A 19,013-nucleotide genomic window follows, 5' to 3' on the forward strand; every position below is an offset into this window, starting at 1 on the left:
TTTTTCCATTATTTTTCTTCTTCTTCTTCTTTTCATTTTTATTCACTCATTTGTTTTTTTCCTTCATTATTTCTTTTGTTTTGTTTTTTTTAGTTTTCTTTCCTAAGTTTTTTTTCCTTTTTTTTTTTTCATTTTTTGTATTTATTCTTTTCTCATTCCATTCCTTTTTTTCACACATATTTTAACATTACATAATTATTTTACTATTTTTTTATTTATTATTGTATCTTTTTTTATAGTTTTTTTTTTCACTATATGTAAAAACAGCATTTTATTTTTACTATAACCCTTATAGGAACACCAAAATTTGGTAAGAAAACTAATAAAATTATGAAAACGTAAATGGGTAACCAGTTACCTTGATGGGAACATTCAAATCTAAAAAAAAATTATATGAAGAAGATAGGAAAGAAGGGAAAGGAGGTGGATCTAATTTTTTTTTCTATCTTCAAATCTGTGGTAACTGGTTACCTACCCGTTCTTTGTGTGTATATTTTTTGGGGTAACTGGTTACCTTCATGTTATTTGTGTGTATATTTCTGATGGTAACTGGTTACCTTCATGTTCTAACATGTGTGTATATTTCTAGGTTCTTAATTAGTTAACTATGTTACAAAAATCATAGTTACTTCTTCTTCATTTTTTAATGAAGTGTTCTTCCTTTTTTTCCTTCAAATTTGATGTTTCTTTTTATATTTAATATGCGCAACTTGTCACCCCTCTTATGGTAACTGATTACCCCTCTTATGGCAGAAAGTTACTCCTCTCAGGATAACTGGTTACTCCTCCCAGTACATTTTATTTAACATAGCTCTAGGATTTTTTTTACATAACTGTCAAAGATCAATCAAGTAACTGATTACCTTACCCATGATTTGAAAAAAGAAACGTACAATCTAAAATAGAAGGAAAAAATGTTTATAATAAATAAAAAATAATTTTAAACACAATTCATATTACAAAAAAAATTTGCAAAACAACCAAAGAAAAATTTAATATAAAATAAATAAATAAGCTAAAAAAATAACAATCAAATTACAAACATACCCTTCCAAATTAATAAAAATTGATGAAGATTAAAATTATAGCATAAACTATATTTTATACAAAAACATGAGAAAATAAACTCATAAAAGTGAATTTTTTTTAAAAAAGCCATGTTTATACACACAGTTAAAAATCACATACCCTTCCAAATTAATAAAACTTGATTAAGATTAAAATTATAGCATAAATTATCTTTTATACAAAAATATGAGAAAATAAACTCATAAAAGTGAATTTTTTTAAAAAAGTCATATTTATACACACACGGTTAAAAATCACATATCAAATGTAATTTCTTCTAATATTTACCATCATTGGAGAGGTGCTCTAATAAATCAAAAATCAGTCGTGTCATTTTGTTGGATACTTACATCCAAACCTATTGCATCGTTCATGGACAGGAGTTGGGCCTAGGATTTAGAAATCAACTGGGCCTGAAGAGTTGACCTGCTATTGGACCAAATGAAACTTCTCTAATTTTCAGCTATTTGGTCGTTAATGACGTTAGTTAATCCTCATACGAAAACGAAAAACAGCAAAAGCACGCCGACAAAACATAATAACACGAGCATTAATTATTAATTTAGAAAAACATGTAACGGTTAATGAAACCAAAGTCTATTCTTCTCGTACTGTATTGTCCAAGGTTACAACTTTTATCGGTGGACATAATAAAAGAAAGGCCTTTGCTTATTGGACTGACTTTGTACGTATAATGTAGCTGTGGGAGTGGCCGAAACAAGCCCAAACACAAGACCCCGTCTTTCGCTCTCGAGGGAGACTACTCCTCACAAGTCTGAGAGTTTGATATAACACACAGTACAGCAAAGCAGAGAGTGGAAAGATATTTCCTTCCCTCCCCTTCTCTTCTTCTTCGCTCTCACAACTCGCAACGACCCAGAAGATGTATGTCTCAGAGGCCCCTGCTGCAGCCAGCTTTCTTTTGATACGACCCTTTTCCTATACCAACAACATCAACTACTCCAACTCTAAGGTTTCGTTTGCTGCCGCCCGGTTTCCTGCCACCACCACCACTACCACCGCCAAGTGTGGTTGCACCACCGCTAACCAGACCCCCATTGGAGATGATGTGTTTTCAGTTACTTCTTCCAGCTCCAGTGACTTTGATTACTTGGGAGAGAGCACCAAAGGAGATTTGAACCTCAACTTGGACCATCTTCACTCATTGGGTATCTATCAAAACCGCTTCTTTTGCCCCCCTATTTATTTCTTTCTTTAGCCCACTTCTTCTCCCTTTTACTTTGCAGCCATTGATGGCCAATCAACATTAGAAGGTCCCATTGAAGAAGTAGCCTGGATGGAGGCTGAAGAAGCTGAGAATTTGCTTAGGGACCTCGGTATTCCGGTGCTTTTTTTTACTCTCTAGACAATAAAATGACAGCTTTACTGAACTTGTGCACTTCATTTTTTTTCATATGGGTCTTATTCTTGAGAATCTTCTCCTGCTGCAGAATCCTTCTTCATCCAGATATTCACCTCGTGGTATATTTTGCACTCGCACTTTGAATCTCAGATCAATAAGTGCCATTGGATATGATATGGACTATACTTTGGTGCATTACAATGTCATGGTAACATTACCTTTCTCCTTTATCTTATGACTAACTTATATCTTTGTGTTGCTAAATGGACCGTCATCAATTTGAGCTTTCTTTACTTATCACCGCTCAGTAGATATCAAGTGATTTTGGTAATGGCTGCAAGTTTATCATTACGATAAAATCTATTTTTTCATAGTACATTTAGTTGGGATTTTGAGGGGGGTTCTTGTCTCACATGGATTCACTTTCTTGTAGGCTTGGGAAGGAAGAGCTTATGATTACTGTATGGACAATCTGAGGAAAGTGGGTTTCCCTGTTGATGGACTTTCTTTTGACCCTGACTTGGTACCAACTTTGTTTAAGTAGTTGATGTATTTATTCATAAACTCAGTCCTTTGTAATCTCACTACTTTCTTCCATCGTTTTGCATAGGTTATTAGAGGCCTTGTAATTGACAAGGAGAAAGGGAACTTGGTTAAGGCTGATCGATTTGGTTACGTAAAAAGGGCTATGCATGGCACCAAAATGTTATCTACTCGAGCTGTAAGGTATATTTTGGACCTTGTTGATTTGGTTCCAGCAATATGGAAGACATAGCTTGCTTGTTGCAACATATTTGTTTGAGCTATGTTGGTCTAAGAGACCACATGAGAAATGCACATTCTTTCAATCTATCAAAGAAAATACATTACTGGCACGCCCTATTAAGTGAAAATTGCATAATAAACATCCTATACTTTCTTTTAGGAAGTTATCTTGGGGTTACTGACTGATATTATTAGTGCATTTTATTCTTCAAAATTTCAAATAGATTGGTTGCACCACCTTTTCACCCTACTATGTGTTCATAGGCTTAAATTTTATGTATTTCGGTACATCATTTGTGTAAAAGAGGAAAAAAAACAGTTTGTTTTTATCATTGAACTTCACTTTTCTGCATCGAAGTGAGATTTATGGGAGGGAATTAGTGGATCTCCGGAAGGAGAGTCGATGGGAGTTTCTCAACACATTGTTCTCTGTTTCAGAAGCTGTGGCATATATGCAGGTAATTTACTGTCACTAATATATTTGTTCTGTTTTTGTATGTTGAATAATTTTAAATTAATCTTGAAATAATAAGTAGGATTTCAATTTATGGATATTTGAGGATCTACACATGTTACTTTGACACTGTTATTTTACTTAATATGTCTTTTCTAATTTATAAGGATGATAATTTAAGGTTATTCCTGCATGTCTTATTTTTCTCCCTTTTCTAAGGAACAATATAATTGACCTAAAGTTATATCATATGATTTCTTGCAGATGGTTGACAGACTGGATGATGGAACCATAACTGCAGAACTTGGTCCACTTGACTATAAAGGGCTTTATAAGGCACTGTACATAGAGATTTTGTTTACAGACTACTAGTATTAGTTATTTATGCTCCTTTTAACTTCCAATATGGTTTTCAGGCTGTTGGAAGAGCCCTCTTCAGGGCACATGTAGAGGGTCAGCTTAAGGTAATAATGTATTAATTAGTTATGCTTTTATTATTGCCTTTATTAGACCAGAGTCAACTGATAATGGCAATATTACAGAGTGAGATAATGTCCAAACCTGAACTGTTTGTGGAGCCTGATCCGGAACTACCTTTAGCACTTTTGGATCAAAAGGAGGTATGCAACAACTTTTTTTTCCTTTGTATGCGGAATGTGAAATCAAGTCTTACTCACACTGACATTCTCATTTGTCAGGCTGGTAAAAAACTTCTGCTCATTACCAACTCAGATTACCATTACACAAACAAAATGATGCAGCATTCTTTTGATAGATATCTTCCAAACAATATGGGTTGGAGGGATCTCTTTGACATTGTGAGTGAACACTCTAATTCTTGCCAAAATTCAATGAATGATAGTGTTTGTGCAGGTTTAGAAATATTCCTTGTCGTCAACCACATTGGTAAAGTTGCATGCTCTGTTTGCAAAAATCTCAGAACGTCTTGCTTTAACCAGAAATATGATCAACCTTAGAATTATGACTGATTATCAAGAATGCCAAGTCACTATTTTTGTTTATTTTGCTATTGTTGTTTATAACAGGTAATAGTCTCAGCCAGGAAACCGGAGTTTTTTCAAATGGCACAACCAATGTATGAGGTGGTGACGGGTGAGGGTCTTATGCGTCCATGCTTCAAGGCTGAAACAGGTGATTTCTATTCTAGTGCCTGTGCTCATTAGTCATTACAATAGATGATGCTTAATCCATTCAATCCATTATGTTTGTCTTCAGGGGGTTTATACTCTGGGGGTAGCGCTCAGATGGTTGAGAGTTCCCTAAACATTCATGGAGATGAAATATTATATGTGGGTGATCATATATACACAGACGTAAGTCAATCCAAAGTCCACCTGCGATGGCGAACAGCATTGATTTGTCGAGAGCTGGAAGAAGAGGTCAGTGTATACTTAGTTTCCTCTTTATATTCAGTACACAGAAAAGCATGGAAGTGGACGGCAACTGAAGAAGTATTTCTAGGAGTCAGGATATCATTGTAATTAAGAATCACTTGTTGCTTTGGATATACACTACTAACTTATTTGCTTTAGAGCTTGCAAAGGTTTATGCTTCTTTTGACTAACTGAATCATGAAAAGCTTTTCATTGTGTCATGAAATATTGAAAGTGCAGTATCGTGCCTTGATTCGTAGCCGAGTTCATAGAGAATCATTGATAGAGCTCATAAATCAGAAGGAAGTTGTAGGAGATCTTTTCAACCAACTTCGACTTGCGCTGCAAAGGCGAACTAAAGGGCGTCCTGCTCAAGTAGGCTTTCATTCACCACTGTGGGCTTAGAGATGAAAAGCATAGAAAAAGAAAATACAAAAAAAAACTATAAAACTAATCTACTGCTTTTTACTGTTGCCTTAAAAAAAATGCTTTCAGACTCTTGCTGCCACAAACATGGATGATCAAGATCTTACAGAATGTATGCAAAAGCTACTTATAGTTATGCAAAGACTAGACACTAAAATCGCTACAATGCTAGAAGCAGATGGAGAGCTCTTCAACAAGAGGTAAAATAATATATGCATATATAATATATTATATGTACATTATATATACCTATGTGTTCTCAGACTTGCATCATCTGCGGGTTAAGTTGAGCTCTTTCTGTTCTATATTAGGTGGGGCTTTCTTTCACGAGCAGGTTTATGGGACAAAAGCCATATAATGAGACAAATTGAGAAGTAATGTACCTTTACAAATACTTCATATTTTTCTTTACAAATACTTCTTGGAACCTTCTAACTAAAATGATGTAAAAAAACTCTCAAATTGCAGGTATGCAGATATATATACTTCTAGAGTGTCAAATTTTTTGCACTACACACCATTTATGTATTTCCGCTCTCAAGAACAGGTAATTTGAGATTAAGGCATCATCTTTCGATGATTTGGATTATCACTTTTTCTTAACACTCACTAACTTCTGCATATCCTTCTTTTAATGCAGACGCTTGCCCATGATTCATATAACCATTCTATGTTTAATGGGTCTGCTACCATCGACAACCACCAATAAAATCACAACTATTGTAATGTTAGTTGTTAAGACCATTTATGTGGTTGTTATTTTGGAACTATTACATATTAAACTTGTAGTTAACTGCTGAAACTTGGAGTTAAACAAAGATGCAATAAAATAAGATTTTCTAATGCCATCTTTTTCCTTTACCTCACAAGTTACACTACCCATACTGAACAGTGAATATGTACTCAAACAGAAGACCAAAACGAAATTTGTATATAATCATCTCTACAAGCCACTATGCCACAAGCTTAGTGTTGCACATGAAATATATTCTATTAGCATTGGACTTTATACAGCATTCAATCCAAAGTGGATTCCTGTGATCACTTTCACAGCCTAGTAATTTGTTCATCTTCTCTGTTTTTAAAGCATCTGAGGCAGAGGTGAAATCCTCAAAGAAAACATCCTGCAAGTGTCAACCAACATTAATCAGAAGATGAGTTACAAAAATGCAAAATAAATGTTGAACTTCTCTGATAAGTAATATGGGATATTATTATTATTACCCCATGGTGGCCATCTAATAAGGCATGGATTCTTGCAGTTGGATCTTCTAGTGTCAGTATAATCCTACAGTCTCCATTCTGGATAAGAAAGCTATCCAAATTTGAAGGGCAGATTGCTACTACTCGAGCAACACATCTCACTATGGTTTCAATCTAAAAATAATAATATGCAATACATTTATACCAGCCAAATATTTAAGCTAATGTATTAGTTTGGAACTCTTTTGAATGAATATATGATACACAAATAGCTAATGCATGGGAAAAAAGGTAAAATATCAGTTATAAAACCTCTGTGTGAGTGATGAGATCCATCAATGTTGCAAATGGAAATTCTGTGGAATCTACCACTGAAAAGAATAAATAACACGTACAAAACATGCATAAGCATAAGCAGCAGGCTGCTACATTGATTATGAATGATATATTTGCTAGTGCTTGCTTTATCAAAAGTACGTACCAGTTAAACCAGATAGCGGATTACTTCCAAAAGGCAAACGACCTTCTCTGCCCACTCCACGCTCATCCATTGCTCTGAAGATATCAAATTCAAAAATAGTGTGTAATACTACCAAGCAGCATATTTTGAGAGATTTAAGTAGAAAATTATTACCTTTTACATTCCATGACAATTGGATCACTGTTAGGAAGGAGCCTAACCTTAGTGGTGGGAAGCAAACTACCAAGCCATAAACCAGATTCTGATTCTTCACATTTCATGTTGCGAATCTTCACCCATTGCTCCATTTCTTCTTGAAAGTAGGGACTCATATCAACAGGAGCCATCACTCTCAACACAGTTCCAACACAAGGAAATTTACTAAGGATTAGCATATTTAGCGTTGTCGGTTCAATTTCCAGTGGTAAAGGGTCTAGTTCTGCTTCTTCATGCCTGATGAACAAACCGTATTCGTGTGAAGGTTTGCAAAGACAAAAAAATAGATTTGAGAAGCCATAAAGTTCATAACTAACATGTCTTACATTGTTTGCACTTTTAATGGAGGTGCATCGTTTCCATCCCACACAAAAAGCATGCACCCACCTTCCAATTGTTGGACATACAAAACCTTGTTTGAGCAGAAAAAGAAGACTGGTAAGACAAATTCATCAAAAACTCATTAATTAAGATAATAATGATAAGAGTTAGCCGCTCACCTGACATACTAAATCAAAGAACATCTTAGTTCCTAGATCTTTGATTGTTATAAGATATTCATTCCTTCCTAGTATAGAAAACACACAAGTGAGAACACTTCAGTCTATTTTTTTTTTCATTTGACAATTCAAGAAATCAAACAAAATGTTATTTAGTTAAACTTTACCAGCACTGACTTCATAATGACTACTCAAAGCCCTCATAGAGGTAATGCAAGGGATGTCATGTTTTTGGAGATGAAAACCAGGTGAAGTTTGATATGGAGTATTGGTGGTAGTTTTGACATCAAATAAAGCGAATGATGAAGTTTGTTTGTAATAAACAGCACAAATTTCATCACCATCAACATAGTGTTTCATCTGGCAAAAAAGGGGAAAGTAAAGCAAAGATAATGAAAAAGAGAAAGAGAAAGTTAAAGGGTACTTACCATGACATTGTTTAGAACAATCAAATCTTTATAAGAGTTGAGATGAGGAAGATGCTCTTCCTTCTCAGCGAACATGTTAATGGATAACTCAGCGAGTAACTCGTCCACAACTTTGATTGTAGTTACATAATCTACACAACACAAAGACACAATCTTTACATAAAGTTGATGATGGTTTTGATTCTTATACATAAAAAAAAGAAATGAAAAAAGAGAAATACCAGTGCCTTGACTCTTTCTGGGAAGAGAAAACTCAATGACAAAACCAACCAACTTAAACTTCTGGGTAGATTTTCTTCTGCTGTTGTAGAGTGCAACAGCCTCTCTTATTCTCATAAAATCACTCCTATCTCTCATCTTCTTCAATTGAATTCACTCTCTGTATACTCTTTGCTAAAAAAGATTGAATTTTTTTCTTTAACTTCTTTAGCAATTTTTCCTCTTTTGTTGATTGGATTGATTTTGAACTTGGGCTATAGGATACTACTACACTTCATATCTATCTAACTTTTCAAAGAGAGAGAAAAAGCAAAGTGGGCCCCCAAGAAATCAGCCCATTGGGCCAGATTGATGGGCTAAGAGAGTGATGTAATGTAGGGGGTGGGATTAGGCGGGCGTAGCATGATAAGGATGCAACCCCAGCTAGAGTATCCTCTTCCTTCAACACTTTTCCCTTGTTCTTACGGCTATGACCTACGACCAGGGAGGAGGAGAAGAAGAAGAACAGGAAGAACTCGTCATAAGGCTTAAAGCCATTAACCCAAAACACCCAATTCTTGTTTTGGCCTATCACTTCCATCTCTATTCTATATTTTTCTTTTTTATTTATATTTATTTTGAACGAGAATAAGACAGATAAAGGGCTCAAGCGCGAAGACTTTTATATTTTCTCTCTTTCTCACACACACTTACTCTGGCTTCAAGGTTTGTCTTTTCTTGTATTAGGGTTCTTCCCTTTCCTCTTCTTTACCTAAAAATCTTTTCTTTCTTTTTTATTATTCATGTGGTATTGTTCTTCGCTGAGAATGAATATTGATTTCTCCCCCCAAAAAACAACAAAGAAAAAAGATGTAATTTTTTTAACGCTTCTTGATTACTTAAGGGCAATTGGAAACTGGGTTTGCTCTGATTTATATTCTGAAAATTATAAATTGTGTTGTTGTTATGTTTCATTGTATGTGTTTTTATTCATGGAAAGTTTAAATGTTAAAAGCCTTACTCTGTGTGTGTTGATGAATAATGTTTGGTAGGGCAGACTAAAGCCATGGCTACAAAGAAAGTTATAGCAATATGTCAGTCCGGGGGAGAATTCGTCACCGACAAAGATGGATCCCTCTCCTACACTGGGGGTGAGGCCTACGCTGTGGACATTGACAATGAAACCCAACTCAATGATTTCAAGTCAGAAATAGCTGAAATGTTTGATTTCAATGCTGATACTATGATTATTAAGTATTTTCTTCCGGGCAATAAGAAGACCCTCATCACCATCTCCAAGGACAAGGACTTGCAACGAATGGTCAATTTTCTTGGGGAGGCTGTCACTGTCGACGTCTTTGTCATGTCTGAGGAAGCTGCTGCGAGAAATGTATCCAACATGCCTGCTAGTAGGTACTTACTGCTGTGGTGTTTATTGTTTCGTTTTTGTGTTTTTATGCATTATTTGTGTAATTATACGAATATGGATTCTGTGCCTCATTTTGGTATGCATTGTCAGAAAGGTAGTGTAGTGTGCTTGTTGTTTAACATTACAAGTTGTTCTTGTCTTCTTAATCATTTTGGCACAATGCGTTTTTGGATACCCTTGTGGATTGTGAATTGTGATGTGCTGTTTCTTTTTGATGCATAAACGTCCATTGTTAGTACATTGCATCTTGTTTGAATCTTGGTGGAAAAGGATTCATAAAATTGGTTGAATGTGCAGGTCAAGCCGGACAACTGTATCGGAAGCAGTGGTTCCTGTTGCTGAGGGTGTTGATGTTGTGATTGAGAATGGCACTGATAATCATCAAAATGAGTTGAGGCCATATGAATTTCCTCTGGTTTGTGTTCCTTCTGGTTTGAGCGACGACAATCATCGTAAAGCTGCTCAGCAGTGGGAAAACACAATCACCGGTGTGGATCAAAGGTTTAATAGTTTTAGTGAGTTCCGGGAAGCTTTGCATAAATACTCAATTGCACATGGATTTGTTTACAGATATAAGAAAAATGACAGTCACCGTGTCACTGTCAAATGCAAGTCCCAAGGTTGTCCATGGAGAATATATGCTTCAAGGTTGTCTACTACCCAGTTGGTTTGCATCAAGAAAATGCACACGAATCACACATGTGATGGAGCTGCTGTGAAAGCTGGGTATCGCGCAACTAGAGGTTGGGTGGGAAGTATCATAAAGGAGAAGTTGAAAGTTTCTCCAAACTATAAGCCTAAGGATATTGCTGATGACATCAAACGGGAGTATGGGATTCAGTTGAATTATTCTCAGGCATGGCGTGCAAAAGAGATTGCTAGGGAGCAGCTTCAAGGCTCTTATAAAGAGGCATATACTCAGTTACCCTATTTTTGTGAGAAGATAAAGGAAACAAATCCAGGCAGCATTGCTACGTTTAGCACAAAGGAGGACTCAAGCTTCCATCGTCTGTTTGTATCTTTCCATGCCTCAATTGTGGGTTTTCAACAAGGTTGCCGCCCTCTCCTTTTTCTTGATAGCACAGCTTTAAACTCAAAATACCAAGGGGTGTTGTTGTCTGCAACAGCTGCAGATGGAGATGAAGGTATCTTTCCAGTTGCCTTTGCTGTTGTGGATGCTGACACTGATGAGAACTGGCATTGGTTTTTAACAGAACTCAAATCTACAATTTCAACATCTGAGCCGCTTACATTTGTTGCGGATTTTCAGAATGGTATAAAGAATTCATTGGCTGAGGTATTTGATAAGTGCTACCACTGCTATTGTTTACGCCATCTCGCAGAGAAACTTAATAGGGACTTGAAGGGTCAGTTTTCTCATGAAGCAAGAAGGTTCATGATTAATGACTTCTATGCTGCTGCCTATGCATGCAGACTAGACGATTTCGAGCGAAGTGTGGATAGCATAAAACGTATCTCACCTGATGCTCACAATTGGGTCATTGAAAGCGAGCCAGCGCACTGGGCTAACGCCTTTTTTGGAGGAGCAAGGTATAATCACATGACATCAAACTTTGGGCAGCAGTTCTACAGTTGGGTATCAGAGGCACATGAGTTGCCAATAACACAGATGATTGATGTATTAAGAGGCAAGATGATGGAATCATTCTATACACATCGAGTTGATTCCAACCAATGGACAACGAAACTAACACCATCTAAGGAAGAACAGCTTCAGAAAGAGACTTTAACTGCTCAATCCCTTCAAGTGTTGGTCTTACATGGTGGCTCATACGAGGTTCGGGGAGAATCTGGAAGTGTGGTTGTTGATATTGACAATTGGGATTGTAGCTGCAAGGGTTGGCAACTTACAGGCTTGCCTTGCTGCCATGCTATTGCTGTAATGGAATGCACTGGTAGGAGCCCTTATGATTATTGCTCTAGATACTTCACCGTGGAGACTTACCGGCTAGCTTACGCTGAGTCAATTATGCCCGTTCCAGACGTGGACAAACCAGTTGTGAGTGATTCAAATCAGGCATTAGTTACTGTGACACCACCTCCGACGAAAAGACCCCCAGGGAGGCCAAAGATGAAGCAGGTTGAATCATTAGACATTATTAAACGCCAGCTACAATGTAGCAAGTGCAAAGGCCTTGGCCATAACAAGAAGACTTGCAAAAGTTCTTAGTTGTTTAGTTTAGTTTAGCACACACATGTTAGGATTGGATTTTGTAAGTAGGTCGTTTTTCTTTTTTCTTCTCTCCTGATGTAAATGGATTCTGAAATTTTTGATGGGGTATTTTAATTTATGCACTTTGCGAGCTTAAGTTGAGATTAGCGTAGGAAAGCTTTTTGTTTGTAACAACAATTTGGTCTATTAATCATCTCATTTTTTTACTCATCTACGATACTTGAATTAATTTGCTAACAGGGCTGTTTTCTTATTTTTCGTAGAATGGTATGTTGGCATGGAAAACAAGTGTATCACCTCACGTTCATGTTATGTTTAACTGTCGACTTCAGTCAGTAGGAGCCCGAAATACATATAAGCATATAATGGGCACATAAAAGCTGACCCCGATTTTGGATGATTTCAAAAGAACCAATCTACGCCGATTTTTACAGAATTTCTTCATTGACTAGAGGAAGAGAGAAAGGGCACAAAAAAAAGGAGGGAGAAATTTATAAAATTTAATCCACTCAAAGAAAAAGGCAAAATAAAATGTCATGTGTCATAATTTTTTTTTAAATTAATAAATATTTGTATCAAAAAAGATAATATGGCAATTTAATTAACACAAGTTTTTCTTTTCCATATCCATTCTAAGCTCTCCCTCCTTTTAAAATTCAAATATTAATAACTAATTTATCTCATTATTTAAAACTCTATAAAATTATATTGCTAAAATAATTCTTTAAATTATAAACCTTCACATACTTATGCTAACTTTAAGTTATTTGAATTCGAACAAATTTATCTAGCTATAAGACAATTTTTTATAGATATTTCAAAGAATTGTTCTAGAATAGAATTTGAATGAATATAAAATACTAATAGTTGTTTTACGTTTTTATTTTTAAATTTAAATTTAAATATCAGCAGAAACAAAATTTCTAATATTTAGAAGTGAGTGTGTATGATAGCTAGTAATATTTTTGGTTTTTCATATATTGTGATCATTATTTATATTCTAATAGAGTTTTAAATTCACACTCAATATATATATATATATATATCTTTTTCATACTCTATAATATTTCCTGTTCTTTCAAAATGTTTCTAATTTTTCTTTTTCTTTTAAGATGCCTTATATTCCATTAGGTTGTTAGAAATATTTTGGTATTTATTTTCCTAATGTTTTGGGTAATAAAGCATATATTTCGGCTGGAGAAACATCAAAATTAAATCTAGAAAAATGAAGATGATGCAGTTCTTCAAAATATCACATATATTTGTCAATTTTGAAATATATCATTTTCTGTTAGATTAGAAAAATACCATTTTATTTTTTGTTTTTCCATATGTTGATTAGAAAAAACAACGTTTCTAGAGATTCATATTCGGCCAGAATTTTAGAATAAATTTTGGTATTTCTTTTGTTTTATGCTTATAAACTCTTATCCAAGGAAGCTAGCTGTTGTAATATTGCTTGTTATCTTCTTTCATCGAACACTGGAACTTTAGATCTGATCTGAGCCTATAAAATGCGTACACACTAAAAACAATTCATACAAAAATGGAAAGAAAGCATTCGATACATCATATGTATGTGCGGTTGACACAGATACGATAAGATGGTGACACCTAGAATGTAATGAGAGGACACGTGGCTAACACCCAGAACCTCCAACACTCCACGTTGCTTTGGCACTGGACGTGTCATGTCAAAATCTCATACTTGTTCTTCTACAACCCTCTTCGATAAGGTTTATAACCTCCAAATCCCTTCTTGCATCTTACTCTTACCATCTTCTACATTTTCTCAATTCAAAAAATCACAGTAAACAGGGTAGTGATCGAGATATTAGACTATACACAGTTGATATTACACGATCATGGCTTCCAAGAGTGTGCCTTTTAGGCTCTTCTTCTGTATGGCGGTGGCGGTGGTGGTTATGGTGATCTTAACCGGGCCTTCCAGTGCGGGCAATATGCCTTCTACCAATGAAGAAGGCCGTGACTACGACAAGATGAAAGAAAAGACACAGCAAACGCAGAACAAGGCGGCGGAGACGGCAAAAGAAGCCAAAGAAACTTCGGAGACTTGGACGGAATGGGCCAAGGAGAAGTTCACTGAAGGGCTTGGGTTTAAGGACACCGCCAATGAAGCCAAGGATGATGCTCAGAAAGCTTCTGAAACAGTTTCTGATACTGCTAAGAGGAGCAAGGAGAAAGTTCAGGAGGTTTCTTCAGGTAATAATAAACACTTGGCCAGGCCTCACTATAACTTGTTTATATATGTATAGTTTAACATGTATTAAATAACACTGTAAACAGATGCTGGTGAGCGTATTTCTGACAAGGCAAGAAAAGCGAGAGATGCTGCAACAGAGAAAACCGGTGAAACTATGAATGTGGCGAAGGACAAGGCGTACGAGACTGCCAAATCGGCTAAGGATATGGCCTACAACACGGCTCAGGCTGCAAAGGAGAAGGCCTACGAGGCTGCCCAGAAGGCCAAAGAGAAGGTTTACGACGCCACGGGTGCGGCCAAGGAGAAGACCTACGAGGCGGCGGAGAAGGCCAAAGAGGAGGCTTATGAAGGCAGTGGCGCCGCCAAGCAGAAGGCAGAGGAGGTGAAAGAGAAGGTGGCGCAGAAGGCAGAGGAAGGGAAGAAGAAAGAGTGGGAGACGGAGGAGCAGCTGAGTAGGGATAAGGATGCGGCTAAGAAGAGAGCAGAGGAGACTTTGGAGTCTGCCAAGGGCACCATTAAGTCGAACTATGAGGCTGCAAAGGACAAAGTAGGTCGAGGTCGAGATGAGGAGCTTTGAACAAATGGGCACTGTGTTTTGTTTCGTTTTGTTTGAAATTTAAGATTGTGTATGATAATATGCTTTTGAAGCTTTTGCTTTTTTTTTTTTTTTTTTGGTTCTATTTTGTTTTGTTTTGATATAGGTGGGTTTATGGTACCCAAGGAAATACTATAAGAGAAAGTATGTAGTGCAGTTTCTTTGCCCATGTTATGTTCTTATTGATCCGAATTGTGTTTACTGATATAGTAGATTATTTTGTTTCTCCTAGTGTTGTTAGTATTAAGTAGTTAGTATTAGTGTCTGATGTTGAGTGTTGTGTGTTGTGAAAATATGATCGAACACACACCAGAAAGCACAGAAGAACAATGGAGAACGAGAACACAAACTCACACACAATCAACACAAGTGATGCCTCTCTCTCTCTCTCTTTTTGTTACTCGAGATAATTTAACAATATATATGATTCGAGTACAGCTAACATATATAACGGTCATAATACATAATAAGAAAACAAGTAAAGGGATTTGAAACAGAATTAACAGACAACTTAACTGTATGTGATGTTGAGTATCCTGGTGTTAGTATTTATGTCTGTTGAGATGCTGAGAAGCGAACCTTAAATGTGTCTTCTGAGCATCTAAAACCTTAGATGCTGAGAACCTTAATTGTGTGTATTCCAAGTACCTTAAAGCTTAATTAGTGTGGTGTCGAGCATTTTAGGGCTTTTGTTTTTATGAGCATGTTGAGCATTTTCAGTACCATGGTTGTGTTTGTTGAGTATTTGTGGGGACTTATATATTAATATTATAAATTATGAGAAAATCATATTAATTAATTTAAGGGAAAATTTTCAAAATATAGTTTTTTTAAGAACTAATTTATAAAAATATGGCTTTCCCATATTATTACTGTGATAGTATTTGCAAATAACTCAATTATTTGTGATAAATATAGTCATTCCGTAAATAATTATCCCCAAAACACTAAGAATTTTGGCATTTTTTGATGGCGAATTTTTCGCTACCGTGAATTTACACCACTTTAATATATTTCCTATACTATCAATTATAAATTTGTGACTTTTTTACTTTCAAATCTTAATCTAGTCAAAGTTTAAACTTTGTTGCAAAAATATATTTTAGAGTTAAAAAATTAGTTTTGTAAATTTTTGTAATAATCATGTTAAATAAATTATAAATATTTATGTAAATGTTAGTTACAAAAATGTAAAATTTATTTACAAAATTATTGTAATTCACTATTTTGTAACTGTATTTATAAATAATAAATATCTTAAATTTATATTTTTTAGTTGTATAATATAAATTTGATGGTTTTTGGTATAAGTTTGTAACATATGGAAAAGTATAATATTTTTATGTAAATTTTGGTTACGATTTCTCAACTATAAATTATTTTTGTAAATGTTAGTTACAAAATATATTTCCTAGTTATGAAACTATATATGTAAACTATTGTTACAAAAATAAAAAATTAGTTACGAATTTGTTCGTAAGTTTTATGTACAAAAAAAAATAATTCTAAAACTGATTTTTATAAATATTATTTACAAACATGTAATAGATATTTACAATTTTGTAACAGATATTTACAAGTTTGTAAATGTTGATCCCAGAAAATTATATTTTATCGCTTTTATTTATGATTTAAAAGTCACTTCGTATTTACACTTTTGCCACTCCGTGTTTTTATCCAAAAATTATGTATTTTTCTAATACACCATATTTTTCATATATTTTTTTAACTTTTAGTGCATTTTTGTAGATTTCCCTAAAAATAAAAGCGTGAAAGATTTGCAATACTGTATTTGTGCAAGTCCACTTATTTGTGTTGAAATTTATTATGCGAGCATTTTTTCATTCATTATTAGCGGCAAACTAATGTATTATTTGCAGTGAAATTTTTTGCTACAAATAAAGTTAGGGTTTCAATTTTTAAATGGAACGACGTCGTTTCACTTATAACTAATCAGAATGCTTATTTGTAGTGAATATAAAGGTATTTCCGGTGAAAAGTTTTGCCGCAAATAATGGGGTCGATAAATAACACAACTCTTTCTTCTTTTTCTTTTCTGTGATTTGAGAAGCATATGTTTTCTCACCGTCACTAGAGAAGATGACCAGAATCAAAAGTAACATTGTAATTTTTTTTTTTATATTTGGTTAACCAAACTTTAAATTTAAACAAAATTCAATATACCAATCAACTTCATGGGTTACTAAAAAGTATTTTGTTATTTCATATTTAAAAGTTACTAGATGGTATTCTAAATAATCTTATTTTATAGAGCAATTTCGATAAGTTTCCAAAAAAAACTTGTAAGGAAACCAAATGGTATCTTAAACATCATAAACTTTAAACTTAAACTTATAAGGCAGCATGTAAATTACATGAATGACTAAAAAATTCTATTAAAAATTTTCATTTAAAAGATATTATTTCGCATGCTAAGTAATTTTTATTAATAAGAAATATGTTAACTTGTTATACTGTGTGACAATTTATTAGTTACTAAATAAGTTTGAAAGTTACCGAAATGTATCTTAAATAATAAGATTTCATAATATAACCTGAAAAAACTAATTGGTATATTAAGATGTCTACAAATAAGTTTCGAGGTAACTAAAATGTATACGAAATAATATGATCTAAAAATACAATTGTTCATAAAATAAAATAAAAAGTAATTAATCGGTTTATCGGTATCGTAAGCAACCAAAAAGTAATATTTTTACAATCTAGAAAACAAAAAAAAAAATTGAATGTGGAATTTTACGTATTTTTTTCAAATTCTGATATACCAGTGCTGACATGGCATGACATATATAAATAAGTTGTTTTAATGTATTTTTGGAATTAGTTTGCATTTTATATATATATATGTGTAAATTTCCTAATAATTAAATGGAAAAAATGGCATAAAGAGTGTAATTTTCACTTAATTTAATCCAATCTAATGAGCTTTTTTTGATAGTATTAATATAAGAGGAATTTACATGAAATATGAGAAAATTTTCTAAACTTTGATAAATATAGCATTTTTGTGTGCATTTTATATGATATTTTATGTTTTCTTACTTTTTATGGGATTTTTCCCCATATTTGTGCAATGATTTATTAGTTTTACCATATTTAATTATATATGATTATTTTGGCTAATTTTGAATTTTTTGTGGGGTATTTCAGTAATTGTAAGTATTATTTTTAATTTATTTTTTTTTGTTCAGACATTGAAAAACGTTTCATTTTCTTCTTTTCTTTTATTTTTTATTTCTTCAATCAACATTTTCTCCCATGTAACCGGTTACCACTATCATAACAATTTTGATTTTTTTTTGTAGTACTAATCATTTGTCGCTGTCAATTTTTTTAGTGATGGGTGGTAACTGGTTATAACTATAAAAATTAGTTTTATTTTTTAAGTTGTGTTGTAGTAACTAGTTACAACTATACAAATAATTTTAATTTTTTAGTAATGTACTATTATCAAAATATCAGCTGTAACTGGTTACTTAGTGAGATTTGGAGAAAAAAAAAACTGATATGAAAAAAATTAACTAAATTGATCGTTAAGGTAACCGGTTACAATTAAGTTTGAAAAAAAAACTAGTTGCGATGGCAACCGGTTACTTAGCCAGACTTGAAAACAAATAGGATCCAAACAAAAAATCTAAAATTATCATAATGGCAACTGGTTACAGCTAGGTTTGAAAAAAAAAATCAAATCTGAAAAAAAAAATAGTTACGATGGTAACCAGTTACTTATCTAGAACTAAAAATAAAATCAGATATATACAAAAAAATATATATAAATTGATCGTTATTGTAACTAGTTACAGCTAAGTCTGAAAAAAAAATCAAATATGAAAAAAAAAGAATCAGTCGGCATAGTACGTGGTTACTTAAACAGGTCTGAAAAAAAAAAATCAGATTTGAACAAAAAAAATCTAAACAAATTGTAATGGTAACTGGTTACAGTTAGGGCTTGAAGAAAAAAATCATATCTAAAGTACAAAATCAGATGTGAAAAAGAATAAGAGCAACAAGAACAACCAAAAGAATAACATTAAAACCACCACCACCACCAACAACAGAAGAAGAAGAAGAAGAA

The 19,013-nt window shown here is 33.9% G+C and overlaps 4 protein-coding genes across 5 annotated transcripts; 3 read left to right on the plus strand and 1 right to left on the minus strand.

Annotated features, from left to right (window-relative positions):
* Positions 1-1,788: 1,788 nt before the first annotated feature.
* Positions 1,789-6,318, plus strand: LOC133819623 (uncharacterized). The gene is made up of 17 exons (XM_062252915.1): positions 1,789-2,237; positions 2,316-2,413; positions 2,520-2,639; positions 2,865-2,954; positions 3,042-3,157; positions 3,555-3,654; positions 3,915-3,986; positions 4,067-4,114; positions 4,193-4,270; positions 4,349-4,468; positions 4,697-4,802; positions 4,887-5,050; positions 5,285-5,419; positions 5,540-5,670; positions 5,782-5,844; positions 5,939-6,017; positions 6,111-6,318. The coding sequence occupies exons 1-17, from the start codon at positions 1,952-1,954 to the stop codon at positions 6,177-6,179; spliced, it is 1,875 nt and encodes a 624-aa protein (XP_062108899.1). The 5' UTR covers positions 1,789-1,951; the 3' UTR covers positions 6,180-6,318.
* On the minus strand, positions 6,303-8,866 carry LOC133819624 (protection of telomeres protein 1a-like). Its single transcript, XM_062252916.1, has 10 exons — positions 8,499-8,866; positions 8,278-8,408; positions 8,017-8,209; positions 7,850-7,917; positions 7,676-7,761; positions 7,308-7,586; positions 7,155-7,228; positions 6,986-7,044; positions 6,695-6,847; positions 6,303-6,594 (listed from the first exon to the last, which is right to left on the minus strand). Exons 1-10 carry the CDS (start codon positions 8,632-8,634, stop codon positions 6,424-6,426), a joined length of 1,350 nt encoding a protein of 449 aa, XP_062108900.1. The 5' UTR covers positions 8,635-8,866; the 3' UTR covers positions 6,303-6,423.
* Positions 8,867-8,963: 97 nt separating this feature from the next.
* Positions 8,964-12,308, plus strand: LOC133819622 (uncharacterized). Of its 2 annotated transcripts, none has more exons than XM_062252914.1 (3): positions 8,964-9,201; positions 9,528-9,888; positions 10,202-12,308. In XM_062252914.1, the coding sequence occupies exons 2-3, from the start codon at positions 9,542-9,544 to the stop codon at positions 12,093-12,095; spliced, it is 2,241 nt and encodes a 746-aa protein (XP_062108898.1). In that variant the 5' UTR covers positions 8,964-9,201; positions 9,528-9,541; the 3' UTR covers positions 12,096-12,308. The 2 variants fall into 2 exon arrangements, with proteins under 2 accessions (XP_062108898.1, XP_062108897.1); XM_062252913.1 differs by having other exon boundaries at positions 8,965-9,201; positions 9,533-9,888.
* Positions 12,309-13,890: 1,582 nt separating this feature from the next.
* On the plus strand, positions 13,891-15,317 carry LOC133816757 (late embryogenesis abundant protein D-29-like). Its single transcript, XM_062249081.1, has 2 exons — positions 13,891-14,321; positions 14,406-15,317. The coding sequence occupies exons 1-2, from the start codon at positions 13,964-13,966 to the stop codon at positions 14,897-14,899; spliced, it is 852 nt and encodes a 283-aa protein (XP_062105065.1). The 5' UTR covers positions 13,891-13,963; the 3' UTR covers positions 14,900-15,317.
* The last annotated feature ends 3,696 nt before the right edge of the window (positions 15,318-19,013 follow it).

This window comes from Humulus lupulus, chromosome 2, assembly GCF_963169125.1.
Source record: "Humulus lupulus chromosome 2, drHumLupu1.1, whole genome shotgun sequence".
Taxonomy (NCBI): Eukaryota; Viridiplantae; Streptophyta; class Magnoliopsida; order Rosales; family Cannabaceae; genus Humulus; species Humulus lupulus.

Coding starts and splice junctions, on each gene's coding strand:
- LOC133819623 (XM_062252915.1), top strand. CDS start 1,952: ATGTATGTCTCAGAGGCCCCTGCTGCAGCCAGCTTTCTTTTGATACGA. Junction 3,158..3,554: donor TTATCTACTCGAGCTGTAAG/GTATATTTTGGA, acceptor TCTGCATCGAAG/TGAGATTTATGGGAGGGAAT. Junction 5,051..5,284: donor GTCGAGAGCTGGAAGAAGAG/GTCAGTGTATAC, acceptor TTGAAAGTGCAG/TATCGTGCCTTGATTCGTAG.
- LOC133819624 (XM_062252916.1), bottom strand. CDS start 8,634: ATGAGAGATAGGAGTGATTTTATGAGAATAAGAGAGGCTGTTGCACTC. Junction 7,229..7,307: donor ATTGTCATGGAATGTAAAAG/GTAATAATTTTC, acceptor TGATATCTTCAG/AGCAATGGATGAGCGTGGAG. Junction 6,848..6,985: donor ATCTCATCACTCACACAGAG/GTTTTATAACTG, acceptor TATTATTTTTAG/ATTGAAACCATAGTGAGATG.
- LOC133819622 (XM_062252914.1), top strand. CDS start 9,542: ATGGCTACAAAGAAAGTTATAGCAATATGTCAGTCCGGGGGAGAATTC. Junction 9,889..10,201: donor TCCAACATGCCTGCTAGTAG/GTACTTACTGCT, acceptor TTGAATGTGCAG/GTCAAGCCGGACAACTGTAT.
- LOC133816757 (XM_062249081.1), top strand. CDS start 13,964: ATGGCTTCCAAGAGTGTGCCTTTTAGGCTCTTCTTCTGTATGGCGGTG. Junction 14,322..14,405: donor AGTTCAGGAGGTTTCTTCAG/GTAATAATAAAC, acceptor CACTGTAAACAG/ATGCTGGTGAGCGTATTTCT.